This window comes from Pteropus vampyrus, unplaced genomic scaffold (genome assembly GCF_000151845.1).
Source record: "Pteropus vampyrus isolate Shadow unplaced genomic scaffold, Pvam_2.0 Scaffold319, whole genome shotgun sequence".
NCBI classification, from domain to species: domain Eukaryota; kingdom Metazoa; phylum Chordata; class Mammalia; order Chiroptera; family Pteropodidae; genus Pteropus; species Pteropus vampyrus.
In genome coordinates this window covers 186,597-204,143 of record NW_011889100.1, presented here as the reverse complement: position 1 = coordinate 204,143, position 17,547 = coordinate 186,597, and the positions used below count along the sequence as shown (strand labels likewise).

General features: G+C 36.9%; 1 protein-coding gene across 1 annotated transcript in view; it reads left to right on the top strand.

Annotated features, from left to right (window-relative positions):
* The first annotated feature begins 11,466 nt into the window (after positions 1 to 11,466).
* Positions 11,467 to 17,547, top strand: part of ARNT (aryl hydrocarbon receptor nuclear translocator) — a 53,236-nt gene continuing 47,155 nt past the window's right edge. Inside the window, exon 1 of the mRNA XM_023521844.1 lies at positions 11,467 to 11,636. Within this exon, the coding sequence (XP_023377612.1) occupies positions 11,612 to 11,636 (25 nt within the window). The 5' untranslated portion in view covers positions 11,467 to 11,611. The remainder of the gene's footprint in view (positions 11,637 to 17,547) is intronic.

Genomic DNA, 17,547 nt, shown 5'->3' with positions numbered 1-17,547 from the left:
GAGTGAGTTTTTAGGGGTTTTTTTGGTCATGTAAAACTAAAATCTTACGATTTCATATATCAATCCCTTTTTTGCTTAAAATAGGGAGAATGGTTTCTGTTCTCTGCAAATAAACCGTGATGATGCAAATGCCAAGTCGAGTTTACTCCTGGAGTGCAGTGTAGTTTACATTAGGAAATCGATAAAGACGTTTATTTTATATACACATTTATTTTATATATGTATTTTTATATACACGCGGATTAAAAGAAAAATCATACGAACATTTCCATAATTGCAGAAAAAGCATTCGATCAAATTGAGTACTAATATAAAACACCCATATTAATATTCTTAGCAAAATAGGGATAGAAGGAAATACCTTTAACCCGATAAAGGTTATCAACCAAAAATGTATAGCAAACATTCTACTAAAAGTTCGAAAGTTGAAAGATTTTCCTTTTAAAAAGACGAAGATGCTCATTATCTTCACTTTAATTCAACATCATCCTGGAGGTTCTAACCAGTGTAGTAAAATATGATAAAGAAAAAAAAGTGGTATAAAGATTTAAAAGAAAGGAACAAAAATGTTTATTATTCACAGATGTTATTGCCTATAGAATAGTCTACAGAAAATATGAGAAATAAGCAAAGTTTAGCAAAGTATCTCGATAAGATACACAAGTCAATTGCATTTCTAAATGCCAGCAATAAACAATAAGAAAACATAACTTTGAAAAAGATAGTATTTACTATAGCACAAAAATACATAGGTATTTAAAAACAAATCTAACTAAAGTTAAGTAGGACTTGTTTGAAAGAAGTTATTCGATTTTATTGAAAGTCATCAAAGAACACCTAAGTAAATGGAGGGATATACCACATCTATAAATTCAACACGATAAAGTTGTTAATTCTCCCCAAATTGACCTTTAGATGCAGTGCAGTTCTGCCAAAATGCCATCAGGGTTTTTTGGGAAAACTGACAAACCAATTTTCTTAAGTGTCAATGGAAGCTCACAGGCCCAAGAATAAAGAAGACATTCTGAAGAAAAAGAATAGGGTGGAGAGATTTCCCAGGTTAATTATCAAGGTTTATTATAGAGCTATAGTATTTTTGACAGTGGGGTATATGTGCAGGTATAGATAATAGACCATTTGAGCAGGCTAGAGAGCCCAGAAACAAATCACACATTTAGGGAAATTTGAATTATAACATAATGGGTATTGTTGATCACACGAAAAGAGTGGACCGTTTAATAAGTGATACTGGAAAATAGGACATTCGTTTTAAAAAACTGCATCTATAGTTATATGTTAAAGGCAAACTTGCAAACCTATAGAAGAAAATATAGAATATCTTTATGACCTCATGATAGGGAAATAACTCTTAAACAAGATACAGGTGATACAATATATGTAAAAAGAGATTGATAAATTTGACCTTATAGTTAAGAGCTTCTGATCACCATCAACACCGTAAAGTGAGTCAAATTACAGTTCAAACTTGAAGAAGATATTTGCCATGCATATTTTTAACAAAAGGACTAGTATCCAAGTTAAAGAAAAAAACTCTTCCAACTTCATAAGAAAAAGACATGAACTGGCATTTCACACACACATACACACACACACATACACACACACCATGAATGGCACACAAATATAGGAAAAGGTGTTCAATTTCACTAGTACTCGTGAAAACATCGATATGAAACATATCAATATTTTTATCCACTAGATTGGTAAACATTAAGAAGTCTGATAACAAAAAGTATTGGCAAGGATGATTCATCTGAAGAGCCTATATACACTGCCTATCAACAATATCAGAGTAAATAAACATTGATAAAACTTCCTATGGAAAACCATTTGGCATTATTGGGTGAAGATGAATGTACATATTCTTCACAACCCAACAATTCCACTCTTGTATATAGACCAGGAGAAATATAAAAGAACATTATTGAGGTATTGTATGTACAAGCAAAAACCGAACAAACAACTCAAATGACCACTGCCTGGAGAATTCTTATATAAATTGTGGCATACTCCACAATCAAATATTATAAGCAGTGAAAAAAATGAACAAATGAATTAGATTCGCATCTAACAACATGGGTGAATCTTGGAAACATGTTGTTAAATGAAAAAAGCAAATTACAGAACATTGCACACATTATTATTTTACTAAATCCCCAAACAAGCAAAGCTGAACAACATTATTTAGAGGTGCGTATAAATGTGATAAATCTATTTTTTAAAAAAGTCAAGGAGTGATAAAGAAAATTCATGGCAATGGTTACTTCTGGGAGATAGGCAGGAAGATGATCTAAAGGAAAAAGCATACAGATAGATGTAGCAATAATATAATGGGAATGGCATAATTCTTAAATTAGGTTGTGGGTTCACAGCAGTTCATTTATTATTGTGTTTCATGACTTAAATATATTACATATCTATTTTGAATGATCAAATATTATAACATAAAAAAAGAATTAGGTTTGTGGGAGGCAGAGTAAAAGACAATTTTCCTTCACTGCAAATATATTATCAGGAATCAAAAAGTTCTTTGGAGTACAGCACTCACTGGCTCCAGAGACCAGTTTGTGGCAGGGGCCGGGGGAGCTCATTGGAAATTCCTGCTTGTCCATGCAATTCTTGGTTTTGGAAGGGCAAAAGGCACTCCTTTTAGATAAGTTGACTCCCAATGAGCATTTTTCCACTTTTAACTTAGGACCACATAGGGCAATATGTTTCTTTTCCATACGCAAGATTTTCAGGATTCGAAGATAGCTATCAAGAACTTGTTAACTCATTTCTTTAATCATTTCGTCATTTAATCATTCCTCGGAGAATATGGTCTTTCTATCACTCAAGTTTGTTTTCCATTGAAGAGATTCTGATGTGTCTATATCTCTTTTAAAATGTTGTGCCCAATAAAGCATATAAGACCCATGCAGACTCAAGATTGTTCATCTAGACATACTTTTATTACTTGACTTAAGACCATAATAAGCCTCAAAGTCAGGATAAGGGATTTGAATTAAATTCTTCCAGTCATAAGGAAACCACTGAAGGATTTTGAGCAGACAAACCCTTGAGAGCAGGGCCGTCCGTATCTCGCTGTGTATATCTCACTGACTAATTGGAACATAAGCTCTAAGCGTCAGGCCTGCGTCTGTCTCATTCATGGCATAGCTTCAGGACCTAGGGCAGGGCTGGTATTCCTACATGAATGAATGAATATCTGGATCAGAGCCCAGCACACTATGCACACACGGTTTATGCTTATTGAATGAAGGAAGGTAAATAATCAAAGCCACACTTTAGGAAGATAACTGATAACAGTATATAAAAGGTATTTGGGGCAGGAAATAACAGACACCATAGAGTGGAAACAGTGTCAACAAGAGGTAGCAAAAGCATAAACTTGCATAACAGAGTGAGTAACAAAAAAGAGGGCGTGGATGTGAGATTGTAACATAGCATTCCACGGGATTTGTAAGTTAAATGGATGTACAATGGGAGGAAGAAGGAAGTGATAAAGAAAACTCTGGGGCTTGAATTTGGATGGCTGAGAGAAAAATGTTACCATTCGTGGAATTATGTATTTTAGAAATGGCAGATATTTTAAGGGACGTTGATGAGTTCAGTTTGGGGTAGATTGAATTTAAGGCAGAAATGTGGGGCTGAAGTTTAGGAGTAAAGAGTAAGGTCTTGGGAGCTGAGAGTCACCCAAGGGTAGGAAATCACAGGAGCAGGTGAGATGGCCAAAGGGAAATCAGAAACAAATGTCTGCATTTATGGTGGAGAAAAGGTCAAGGAACCACAGAGGGAATAGGTACAAGGAGGAAAACCCAAGGAGTGTAGAGTAAGGAAACTGAAGAGATGAGGGTATTTCAAGGAGGGGGTTTGCCAACAGTCTCAAATGCTACAGAGAAGTAGAAAAATCTCAGTATCTGGAAACTGGAAAACATCCAGTCATCTTTGATTCTCTTTTTCCTTATCTAATTGAATCTGAATTCCTGAACTTTGAATCAAAGGTCTCTAGTTTACACACTCAAACATCTCACTCATAGCTGACAAATTTCAATAAGCTATTTTTCTCCTGTTAGGCTGATACCTTTCCTCCCTTCCCCTCAAAGAGTAAAATACATTTTTATTAGGGGGGGGGAGGCGGGCGGGGGGGAGGAAGAAAGGAATGGCTGATGTTGTTTTGGTTCCAATTATGCCATATATGTTTTTGGCTCATTTTCGAATGCAGGAATCAGATCCAGGTTTTCTAGGGCTTGAAGTTTATGCAATTTTATGCAGTACAAGATTCTGAATAAAAGACTACATAAAAAGTTTTACCTTAGAATGGGGAAAAAAATCACAATAAATTGTTCAAGCCTTGGATACTGTTTCCTTTCTTTGAGACCTCTTAGGCAAAATGGCTTTTCTTGGCAGACACAAATGACAGATAAAATGATAAATCCAAAATCTGTTTTTCCAAAGAATTTTTTTTGCCCTAGAATTTTTGCCCTAGAATTTTTTTAGTAGCTCTGAAGGTTTCTCTTTTTGAGATGAAGAAGCAGCACTGCTCAGGACTAGAGTGGGGAGAAGAAAGTTGGGCATCAATCTATTCGTTTATGTAAAATTTGATCTCGCTAAAGTAGAAAACAGAATAACAGCAAATCTGGAGCAAAGTCAGTTCATCTCTTAGTTAACATTACTCAGAAAGATCAATCGGCTTTTCCTTTCATTGTGTTTTCTTCCCAAATCACTTCATGTCCCCCATCTGAAGTATCTTATGTTTCTTAAACAAAAACAACTTAAAAAGATCCAGCTTTTCTCTCCTGGATATAAGTTTAGTCTGAAGGGAGAGGAGATGGTGAAGAAATACAATAATGCAGCTTTCTTACCATAATCCCCCAAATCAAAGACATCCTCTATCTAATAGGACCAATAGCAGTCTCCCCCGCTCCCAACTTGCCTCAAAACAAGACTGTGCCTAAGACATCCCCTCTCAGATGAAAGTTTCACTTTTCAAAAAAAATACTCCAAGAAAAAATAGCTCTTTATCTCTCTGTCATTTCCCTAGTATTTCCCAAGCTTGTAGAAAGGTACTATTAAACTCAGAACTGTTGGTTATGATTCCGTAAAAACTTCACCAGGAAGGCAATACGGTAGTTATTTACCTCTTGAAAGTGTGACATCCAAGGCTGGCTGTCGGCAGGGCAGTCCCCTCCTTCTCAAACACATCTCTTGGCAGCCTCTTCTCTTTTCATCAACCTCCTCTCACAAAAGGAGGGTGCTTGGGAGCTCTCACTCTTCCTCACGCCCACACTGAACTCTGAGGCTTCATGAATAGTTCAACTAAAATAGGATCAACTTTCAGACACTCCCATAGTGAGTGAGAAAATGATCCCACTAGATTAAATTGGAGCCTAGATCAGTAGAAGAATATTTCCACAACGTTGCCAGGGCTGGGCCAGCCAAGTTTAATATCTCCAGTGATATCGTCTAAGTAGGATCACATGGGTGGTAGAAGATGGGTCGGTAGCCAGCTTTTTAGCCCATGCAATGGTTCTCTGCATTAGTAGCATCACCCGGGAAATTGTGAGACATGTGCATTTTTGGAACTCCCCCGCCCCGCCCCTGCCCTGGGTCTCAACCTTAGTGAATCAGAAACTTTGGACGTGTCGGCATCTGTGTTTTAATCAGTCTCTCCAGGTGACTGTGATGTGTGATCAAGTTTGAGAACTACTTGTCAACAAGACCAGTGAAGCTCTAAAATCTCCCCTTTTCCGCAAAAAGGATTTACTTAGGACATTTGGGTCAGGAAAGTCAAAGCTATTCCACTTAGCTTAGTTATTATACACATGTTTATATACACCTCAAATGCAAAATTGACTGCTATATCCTCTGAAGTTTTAGTTCATTAAAAAAACTTCTATAGGGTGTGTGTGTGTGTGTGTGTGTGTGTGTGTGTGTATGCTTATAATATACAGAATATTTCTGTAGGAACACACTCCAGGGCTTCAAGGTGAGAAATTAGGTGGCTTATATTGTGCCATGTGCATATTACCTACTCAAAATTTCTTTCTTCAAGTAGAAAAAAATTTTCAAAATATCACACCTTTAAAAAAGTAACTCTCTTGAAAAATGTGTTTTATTTCATAAACATTTACTGAATGCCTGTGTGTATATCGCTGAGGACCAGAATGGAGAATGAGGAAGAGTCCCAGCCCTCAAACTTCTATTTTCCCAAATAACACTCAAAATAACAATTAAAACATACTTTCAGTTTCCAAGTTCTCTTGCTCTCGACCATATGAAATCGTGTGGAATTGTTGATGGAAGGTAAAAGCAGAATCTCTTTCTTTCTAGAGCAGGAAAAACCAAGGCCTGGGACAAAAGCACGCTTGGGGCTCATTATAACAGCTATCATTTATTCAGTGATGGACCTTAAAACAAAATTCTCTCTTTTGTTTTTCATAATTATAAAGGTCGTATAAAGTCATATCACATTCATGCTTTGCAGAAATCCATGCCAAAAGATAGAAATCTGCTACTGGTCACACTCTCTCTCCAGAGATATACTGTTAACAGTTTGGTGGATTCCTCCAGTTTTAATTTCTATATTTATTATACTTATTGTTTTTTACAAAATAATACTTATTTTATGCTTTTTTTCCCCCATTTAACAGAATATCTTGGACATCTTTCCATTTTAATACATGTCGGTCCATTTTATTTTTTTAAATGGCTGCTGAGTCCTCAGGTACCCCATTGCATTGAAAATGGTCCATTTTCCCCATCAGTGGGCATTTGGGTTGTTTCAAATTTTTTATTATTATATCAACATTGCAATGGGTATTCTTGAATATACTTCTCTGGATACTTGTAGAAATGTTTTTGTGGGGTAAATTCCTCAAAATATTAAAAATATAAATGCTGGGTTGTAGGATATGGACATTTAGAATTTTAGTAGGTATTGTCAAATTACATGCTAAAAATGTAACAGAAATTTACGGTACCTTCAAATAGGTATGAAAGTGCCTGTTTTTGTTTTTTTTTTTTTTTTTTACAGTATCACCAACATAGGTTACTTTCAATTTCTGAAATATTCATCCAGCTAATAGGCAAAAAATAATACCTTAGGTTTTAAAAACTTGTATTTCCCTAATTATGATGGTATATTCGAATTCTATTGTTTGTACATCTTTTGAAGATTTTTCTGTACCTATCTTTTCCATTCTTTGATTGGGCTACTCATCTTTTACTTATTGATTTGAAGATATATATACATATATATATATATTTTTTTAATTTAAAAATTTTTGTGATGCATGTTGTTCCCAGTTCCTGTCCTTTGCCACTCACCCCCTTACTTGAATTGACTCTTTATCAACATCAGCTTTCAGAATTCAACCTCTCTTCTCAGCCCAATAACCTTCTTCGTGCTTCTTGTTTCTCTGACCAATCTCATACCCTCCTACACACTTTTAAACTGTGCTGCTTCTGCAGCTCTAGAATCTTCCATCGCCAAGGTACCGATCTAATTTGTCAATCAGTTCTCCAATTCTGGGTAAACTGCTCTGTTGATTCTCTTTCCTCAGGCCTCTAAGTGAGTATTGGCAGACAAAGGAATAACAATGCTCTATAGTTTCATGAAAATTTATGCCCTCTCGCTCTGGGTTCTCTGAGCATCTGACAGCCATTTAATTCATACCTTTTTATTCATACACCTCCCAACCAATTGCCTGCACTCAACACCATTTCTACCTCCTATCTTCGGTGGAAGTTTCACCTATTATTTCTCGTTGGGAATCAAAGCTATTGCACGAGAGTCGTCAGCTTCCCTTCTTCCACGTCGAAATGCCTGCACTTTTCCAGTAAAGAGGTGCCTTAATTTTTCTGAGAGTGACACTTCCACATTCAGCCCTAACCTGTCTCCCTCTCTTCCATAGGACCAGCCTTACTTCTTTTCCTGGGCACATGTATTTTCTTGCATTTTTAATTTGCCTCATTCTACAAGCTCGGTCTATAGACACGTATTTTTTTTTATTCCCACCCTACCCCAGCTTCCATTTGATTACTTTCTCTTCATTGCCATGTATGCTAACGACCTGTTTCTATTTACTCACTTTTTATTCACATCTCACCTAGTGGAGCTGTGGTGTCCATTCCCTCTAGTCTCCTTAGATTTGCTCACCCTCTTCTTGAAGCATATGGTGCTGTTGCCCAAACGCTTTTATCTTGAAATTCCTTTGGCTTCCACAGCCCTTCTCTTTCCAGGTTGCCTCTTCCTCCTTCCGTAATCTAGAACAGGTATTTTTTTGAGACATTCTTCGTGCACCTTTTTCTTATTTCTATTAACTTTGGTGCTGTCATTCTCTGCAACCGCGAGCCTCTTGCAGTTGATGTACAAGTTTAGGTCTAAGTCCTAACCTCTCCTGTGGGCAGAGGCCCTGTCGTTTCATATGCTTAATAAGTATTTTTACCTGGCCGTCCCACCAAACAATCCATCGATTGAACCTCAACTGAACAAATCTGAACTTCCAGTTAGCATCTGTCTGTTACCGATATCACCCGAAAGCCTCCTTTGACATCCCAGCTTCCTTTCATTCCACATGGCATTACACAGCAGGCCTTGTTCATTACTCTGTCACAACATTATTCATGGCAATCATTGCCTTTTCAGTTTCATTGACCTATGTCAAGTCCTTGAAATTTCTCCTCTGGATTTCTGCATAGCTGTTTACCTAAGTGGATTTCCGGCTTCCAATCTCTCCCCTCCCCAAAATAACACGGATCAGTGTTCCTTTAAATTTTAACTATCAGGAGTAAGACTTCCAGATTAAAAAAAAATAATAAGTTATTTTTTTAGTATTAATATGTTCTATGTAATATTTGGAACATACTTACACAAAAAATGTATTTGTTGTTTATCTGAAGTTCAAACCAACTGGCCAACCTGTCTTTTTATTTGCTAAATCTGGCAACTCTATGTGGAGACATTTAAAACTGGAGCATCTGCAAACTACCATTTAAGTAATAGTTTAAAAATCATAGTAGTAATAGTAACTGTTTAATATTGGTGAACTGGAAACATGGGCACTAGATCCGTCTTCACAATTGACTTCCTAATTTGTGTTTCTACTAAAATTAGAAAATCTGAATTTACAATGGGTTTGTCAGATATCACAGTGAGTGTTTTGATGGCTACTAGATAATTCTGAATACAGTAGTCCTCCCTTATCTACGGAGGTACATTCCGAGACCACCAGTGGATGCTTAAAACTGCAGATAGTGTCAAATTCTATATGTATTGTTTTTTTCCCCATATATACATACCCATGATCAAATTTTATTTCTTCTCAAAGATTATGTTTACTGGCTGCTTTCTTACTATATTTATAGTTTGTACTAACTTGTTTTATGTTGAATCGGAATCATTAGAAATATTGACTACCTACTGTTCTCTGAATAAAACAGGAAGTGGACTGACATTTATTTATTGGAGGAATAATGTCCTCTCTGCACCCCAAAGTTACAACTCCATCGGTTTTGATCCCGAGATACTTTTTTCACATTTTCTCAAAACTCACAAAGTAATTCTTTTTAAAATGAAATTTTTCTAAGTGAAATGTCTTCTTCTGTAACTTGAATTTTAAGTGATAAACCAAATAGGAAGTTTCTGGGCATTTTTCTTTATGTACCTTATATTTGCCGTGAAATGATTCATAGTGCGTACACCAACAGTATCCACTTGTAAGGTAAACATCTGTTAGCAAGTACATGGCTGATAATGCCCTTTCGTGTTGTATACTATGATTATTTCTGTGTGATATTTAATTAGAGATTTTTGCCAATATCTTGTTATGCTTCCTCCAAGCAAAACATTTGCTGTTAACTTTGTAGTTGGTTGTACAATCATCTCTGAAACAAAATGACTTTCGACAACTTTTTTAAATGAGGGATATAACTTGGATCTTTTTTTAACCACAAATTCATCCATGTCATATTGGAAAACAGTATTGTGCATTTACTCTGGAAATAAAATCCATTTTATTTGGCAGCAAGGTTATCATTTGTGGTTCAGAAATGACTTGAAAACTTTGATGTCTTTCCGAGTAACTGTTTGACAAAATTTCCTAACAGTCAAGGTGTAGCCAGCAAAGGACAAATAGATTGCTGGCCCAATAAAAACCAATTTTTAGATACTCATAGTTGTACTTACTAGTTGCATTTTTATTTTGTTGCGTGGATGAATTTACCAGATTTAAAGGCACATAATAACTCACATTCTAGATCAGCACTGCTAGCTACCTTTATTACATAACTTTGTTACTTTTTCCCCTACTTATGCTTCAATGTACTTCTTTTGAGTGGATGACTTCTTTTAGTGAATCTGAAATGCAACACAACAAAATAGCAACAAAGATTTAATTTTAACAAATGTAAACAATAATATACAAATTATGTAAAAATACCTTTGAGATAACTGTACTAAATGAATCAGTGTAATCGTTGATACATTGATTAACCTATAAGAATGCAAACATGTGCAATAGCATAATGAAGTTTCTGTTAAAATTATAATTAAACTATATTAAACCGTTTGCGAAAGATATGTAAGAAGGTAGCACCGTGTACTGCTAAAGCAAGGGATGGGGGGAACGCGTTCTCAGAGTGAGTGTCTTTGGTTTGTCTCCCACACTACTGCTCACTAGCTGGGTGTCCCTTTCTTTACTTCTTTGCTTCTGTTTCTTCATCTACAATATGTAAATACAGTAATAGAAACGACCTCAAAATGTTGTTGTGAGGATTAAATGAGTAAATACATATCTTAAGACAGTGTCTGGCCCGAAGTGCTCCAGGCTTCCTATTGGAAAATAAAACTCCAGCACTACATCCCTATCTTTGACCACAGGAATTGATCCCACTCTTAATCAAAATACCGTCTTCATACGTTGCCTCCTGTTTTTGGCTGTCGGTATCTCCCTTACTGGAGCCTAAGTGCCCAGATCCTCTTGGACTACTAGTTTCATACCAGACAGTCAAAAATTAGTTGTTGAACTTTTTCCACCAGGGACAAAGGTCCTTAAAAGAGGAAAAACTATAGAAAGGATCACGAATCACCATGTGAAGTTTAAGCCTTAAAGCATCTAAAGAGGATTCACAAAACCAGTCGTCTGCAGAGTGGCCAACCAGGCAAACCGACCACCAAACGAAGTTTTTCCGTAAAATTGTTTTTCACCGACGTCACTCATCGCTGACCTCTGACGTCCAGGAGGTGGGATTAGGGAGACAGCTGACTTCTTTCTCGCCTTCCCTCCTCCACTGGACCGGCTGGCTCAGTGGCTGGCCGACTTGGCGTTTCCATTGGTCAGTTTCCCCGAGGAGGCTGGCCGCGGGCCTGACTCCGCCCCCCTGTGGGCGGGGCCTCGCCCCGTAGGGTCTGGGGACGGTGGGGGTTGCTGCGGCCGCCATCTTGGATTCCGCGGTAGCGGTGGCGGTAGTAGGGCGCCGAGTCTGGGGAGTGGCTCTCCCCTTCCCCCTCCCCCCCGCTCCCCCCGGGTTCGGTGGCGGCGGCTCCTCCCCCTGGGGGGGTGGTGCGACGGCGGTGGCACCTACGGCCATGGCGGCAACCACTGCTAACCCCGGTGAGGAGACGGAGGACTGGGACGCCACTGAAGGAGGAGGGGCTGAAGGGGTTGGCAACTGAGGAGACCCAGGGCTGAGGGGCCGTAGTTGGGGCTGAGGGCGCTGGGACGCGCGGACGACGAGGAGGCGGTGGGGGAGGGGAGTGACCGGGGGAGGGGCCCAACCCTGGGGACTTGGGGAGCCCCGAGGTGGAGGGAAGGAGCGGGCGGGTGGGAGCCGGGCGCTTAAACAGGGTTCCTTGGGAGTTTCTTCGGAGCTGCTGCCCGCTCGGGGCCGGCCGGCCTCCGGTGCGCGGTGCGGTCCTCTTTCAACTCTCTGCCCACTGGAGCTGCTTGATGGCGAGTGAGCTGTGGGCAGAGCAACTCGGTTTACTTTAAAAGTAGTTTGGATTCATCAACACTAGACCACGTTGCTGTCTAGTTGAGGTGGTACTTCCAAGTGTTGAAAGTTTTAGATTTTAATTTAAATAAAAAAAAAATCTTTAAATGTATTCTCACAGTTTCTTTAGGCTGTACCTCTCTATCCCCCGGGCTAGTCTTTGAAACTTGCGTTTATGTATTACGAGGTGCCTCTGTTGTCTTTAGCTGCCGAGGGCAGAGGTTTGTTAAATGCTTGAGGTTCAGGACAGATCTTGCCAATAGCAAGCAAGCATCCAAAACACCAAGTTTAAATACTCTTGAATGTTGAGTCGAGGCATTTCCCATTCCGTAAGAAATATTCAGTTCCATGCCATTTTTAATTGAACATCTTTTCAAAAGGGTATTAAAAAAAATCTAACCAGTCGTGTCTAAGAGATGGAGTAATTCCACTATATTAGTTATTTCTCCCTAGGAAGTATTTCATTTTAGGGGTCCTAGTTAGCTTTGCTGACCTTGGCCATTCTTCTGCAAAATAAAATCCCTTCCTAGAAACCGTCTTTGATAACTTAAAAAAAAAAAAAAAAAAGCAAGAGGTGGGAGTGAATTTCTTGAAAATACAGTAGTGCTGTTTCCACGTTAAAATTTAAATTGGATTTTTTTCGTGTCTCTGAAAGTCAGTATTATTTTGCAATATCCACGTTTTCCTGTTACAGTTGAATCACCGTGAAATTACTGTCTTTTCCTACCATGTTTCTGGGAACAGCTATTTAAAGAAGTTAATTTGTCACATGTCGATATCATTTTAAAATCTTTTAAATTTTTTTAGAGGAAAAGGAGATAAAGTTAATGGCTCAAATTCCATTGTAGGAAGTGCTGTGTGATGTGTCAAATTGGAAAGATGCTATTATTGTAGCCTTGTAGTAAAATAGCCTATCTGTAAAGCAGGGAGTAAGTAAACAAGATTTTAAACTGATAACACATTGCAGAACACCCCTAGTCAAGTTGCAGAGCATTTCTTTTATTAAGGGGTGGCCCGGGTAAACAAGTTAATAGTGCATAAGTCAGAAGCTTTTTCCAGCAGCGTGGGCGGGGTTGTTTTATTGTGTTTTGTTTTTTAAACAATAACCACAATGACAATCTCTTGACCACATTTTCATTAGCTGATAAGTATCAGCTTAAATCTGTAAGCAGAAAATAGCATATATTTGTGCGGAATCCTTGCTCATAAAATAGTTGATTTTGTTGATTGCCCTTTGGCAGCCTGCTTCTGCACTTTTTAGATTTCTTTTTTGATGTTGAAAAATTCTTCTATCTTTTCCAAGTTGTTGATCACATGTTCAACAGAATATAATTAAATCAGAAGATGTATTTTCTTCATTTTTCCCTTTGCTCCTTTATATTAAAAGATTGAAGATGTGGACTTCTAGTAGCCTGTTGCGTTTTGGGAAATGAGGATGTGAATGAAGGGACACAAGGTGGAAATGAACTATGCTCAGTAAAAAGAAAGTTAAATGGTTTTTGGGTCAGAATTCTTTGCTGTATGGTCAGACCTTTCCTTAGAGCCATTTCAGGGACTAGAGACCTCATACCTATTTTTACTTTGTTTTTTTTTTTTTTTTTTTTTTTTTTTTTGTGGGTGGTTAAGTTTCCCTACATTTCATGTTCTATCTTTACATATGTCTGCAAATGGTTTTGGTAATAATTATTTAACTCTCTAAGCTTCATTTATATTAATTCGTAGTGTTAACAAAATGCTTGATTATTTTAATTGTACATAGAGTATGATTTAGAGACTGTTGATGGCCCTTTAGTGTCTTGCAGGGGACCTGGTTCCTTTGTATTTTCATTATGTCTAAACGTGATGCTCGATCAAAAAAAGATTAAGATATGGTTTATACTCTTAAGAGTTATATTGAAGTAAGAGTTCTAATGAGATGATGGCTTTTTTTCCTGCATGAATTGATAATTCTTCATATTCTATTACTTTTCACTGATTCTGCAAACGAGTCGATGGATAGGTGGTCCATGAAGTCTTGGGCCATATCTTTCTTGCCAGTGGAATACTAACAGTTTTGAGGATCACTTTTTAAATTGCATGTGTAATTTGTAATGCGTTGGCTAAGGAGCTGGGAGGGAAGAGATTAGGTATTTGATTTACAATTTAGTATTCAAACTAGAGAACCGGGAATGAGTGTGTGGGAGTGTAAGTTTTTCCTCCCTTCATTCTGTTATTCTCATTAGTAGAGACCTCTTTTTGTGCTATTAGGTGCCATTTATTGTGGTTGGAGGATATGGTGAAGGCAAATGAAGCAACATTGTTTGGGTTTGTAAGGCAGACATTTAGGAAAAATTTTTTTTCATATAATTTTTACCTATGTAAATTATAGTTTTAAAAGCATTAATTAACAAAATTCTTACCTGTTACCTTTATTTCCCTTTTTCAGATACAGGGAAATAGGAATTTATGTAGCATAAAATTAAGATGCAAAGATACTTTTAAAATTATTTCCCATTGTAAAAACCTTTTAAAAAAGTGTTTCTATTTTACTAATTCAGCATTTGAAATAAAATTAACGTTTTTGAAAAAGAACCTTAATCTACATGATTTTTATGCTGTTATTAGATTTGAGATACCAACCTGAACCTTCCCTGTTTTCTTAGAAATTAAGAAGAAGATACTTCTGCTTTCTTGGAAAGCTAGTTTTCTTGGTTTTTTGATATAGTGGCTTCTCGGCTTAGTTATTTGGCATTTCAGCCCTACCCTTTTACTCAAACAATTCACTAACATGAGATTAATAGGTCGTTTTATGGTCGTTTTGTCAAAGTTTTTTGTAGTTCTCTCCTATGGATGATGACTTTCTTCTAAGGCAATAGCAACAGGGATTTCCACAGTGCCAAGTGGTGGTTGAATTTCAAAAATTGCAACACTGAATTGCAACACTCAAAGACACTAGACCCTTTTTTCTTGATTTTACTGAGACCATGACATCTTGGGGGTATTTAATTTCAAAACTAGTAAAATTAGAATTAAGTTTCTTTCCTATATTTTTATCTGTTTAAAAGACATCTCTAGTTGAATAATCTTTAACATGTTGTTTATATATATACTCACCAGTATTTCCTTCAAATCTGTTGTCCTTTTTAACTTTTCTGTATCTTTCATGACTTTCACAGTTTTTCCAGTTCCTCAGGCTAAGCAACTAGAAGTGTACAGATTTTTTTTATGTATCTATATGATTATTACATCTTTTTTTGACTAAAAAGTATATGTTTTGAAATATATAAAGATATTAAAACATAGAACATTTAAACCATGTAAAATATATATTTAAAATAGATATGTTTAAACATTTAAACATGTTTAAAGTTATTTTAGAAAATAATTTTACTTTTTAATTCCAATTGACATATAATATTATATTAGTGTCAGGTGTACAACGTGGTGATTAGACATTTATATAACTTATGAAGTGGTCACCTGCCCTAAATCTAATACCCATCTGACACCATACGTAGTTATTACAATGTTATTGACTATATTCCTTAACATTATACTTTACATCTCCATTACTGTTTTATAACTACAGATTTGTACTTCTTAATCTTTCCTCTTTTTCACCCATGTCCCTAATCCCCCTCCCATCTGGCAACCATCAAAACGTTCTCTGTATCTATGCATTTGTTTCTGCTTAGTTAGTTTACACATGTAAGTGAAGTCATATGGCATTTGTCTTTCTCTGACTTATTCCACTCAGCACAATACCCTTTAGGTCCATCCTAGAGGGTATTGTTGCAGATGATAAGCTTTCATTCCTTTTTTTATGGCTGAGTAATATTCCATTGTATATATGTACCACCTCTTTATCCATTCATCCATTGGTGGACATCCAGGTTACCTTCATACCTTGGCTACTGTAAATAGTGCAGCAATGAACATAATGGATTCACGTATCCCTTCGAAGTAGTGTTTTGGGTTTCTTCAGATAAATACCCAGAAGTGGCATTACTGGGTCCTTCTTTCTCTCTTGTTATAGGCTTTATTTTAAAGTCTGTTTTGTCTGGCATAAGTATTGCTATCTAATCTTCTTTGTTTCCATTTTCATGAAATATCTTTTTCCATCCCTTTACTTTCAGTCTGTGTCTTTAGATCTGAAGTGAGCCTCTTGTAGGCAGCATGTGAAAGGGTCTTGTTTTCTTAGGTATTCATCCACTCTTTGGATTGGAGCATTTAATCCATTTACGTTTAAAGTAATTATTGATAGATATGTAGCCGTTGCCATTTTATTATTCATATTTTTGATCTTTTTTTTTTTTCTTAAGTCTCTCTAACATTTCTTGTACTACTGATTTGGTGGTGAAGAACTCCTCTAGCTTTTTCTTGTCCGTACTTTGATTCTCGATGATAGCTTTACTGGGTAGAGTAATCTTGGTTTAGATTCTTGCTTTTCATCACTTTGAATATTCTTGCCAATCCCTTTCTGGCCTGCAAAGTCTGCTGGGAAATCAACCGACAATCTTATGGGAGCTCCCTTGTAGGTAACTAGGTGCTTTTCTCTTGCCGCTTTTAAGATTCTCTGTCTTTAACCTTCGGCATGTTAATAATGGTGATGAACCTCTTTGGGTTCATCTTGTTTGGGACTCTTTGCACTTCCTGGATTTGTATATCGATTTCCTTAGCTAGGTTAGGGAAACTTTCTGTCATTATTTCTTCAAATAGATTTTCAATTCCTTGTTCTCTCTTCTTTGGTATTCCTATGATGCGAATATTGGTATGCTTGATGATGTTTAAAGTTATTTCAATCAAAATTATCTATGTACATATTTAATGACTTAAATTTACATGATTTGTTACAAAAATAGCAGTCCTCTACTCCCTTCTCTCAGTCCTTTCTTTCCAGTGACAACCATTTTTATATCTTTTAACCAAATTTTTTGTTTAAATAAAATGTTCCAAAGTTAAAGACATGAGTTTTCAAATTGAAAGGACCAGACCAGTGAGTGAAAACACAGCCACATCAAGGCACATTATAATGAGATTTCAGCATTGGATTCAAAGAGTATCCTACCAACTCCAGAGAGAACTGACCAAAAAAAATCAGTCAGTTCAAAAGAATCAGGAATCAGATTTGTCTTGCTTCTCAGTAGTCACACTGGAAGGTAGAAGACAATGAAGCAATACCTTAATATTCTGAGGCAAAATAATTTCCAACTTGGAATTCCATACCTAGGCAAACTATCAGGCAAAGTAGAGGAAAGATATTTTTATACCTCCAAGGTCTCCCTTACACTCTTTCTTGGGAACTTACCAAAGGATGTGCTTTACCAGTAAGAGAGAGTAAACCAAGAAAGAAGAAAAATGGAATACAGGAAAGAGGCAGTCCAATAGGAGAAAAGTGAAGCACCCATTTTGCATACATTCCTGTTAGTTTCCCAGTTTTCAATATGGTACCCTCACTTTCAGCTTTGCCTGGTGTTTTCCAGACTGGAGGATCTCTGGTTTACACGCTCTGGAGAATAAACCAGTCTTTCGATAGGGTGGAGGAGGGGCAAT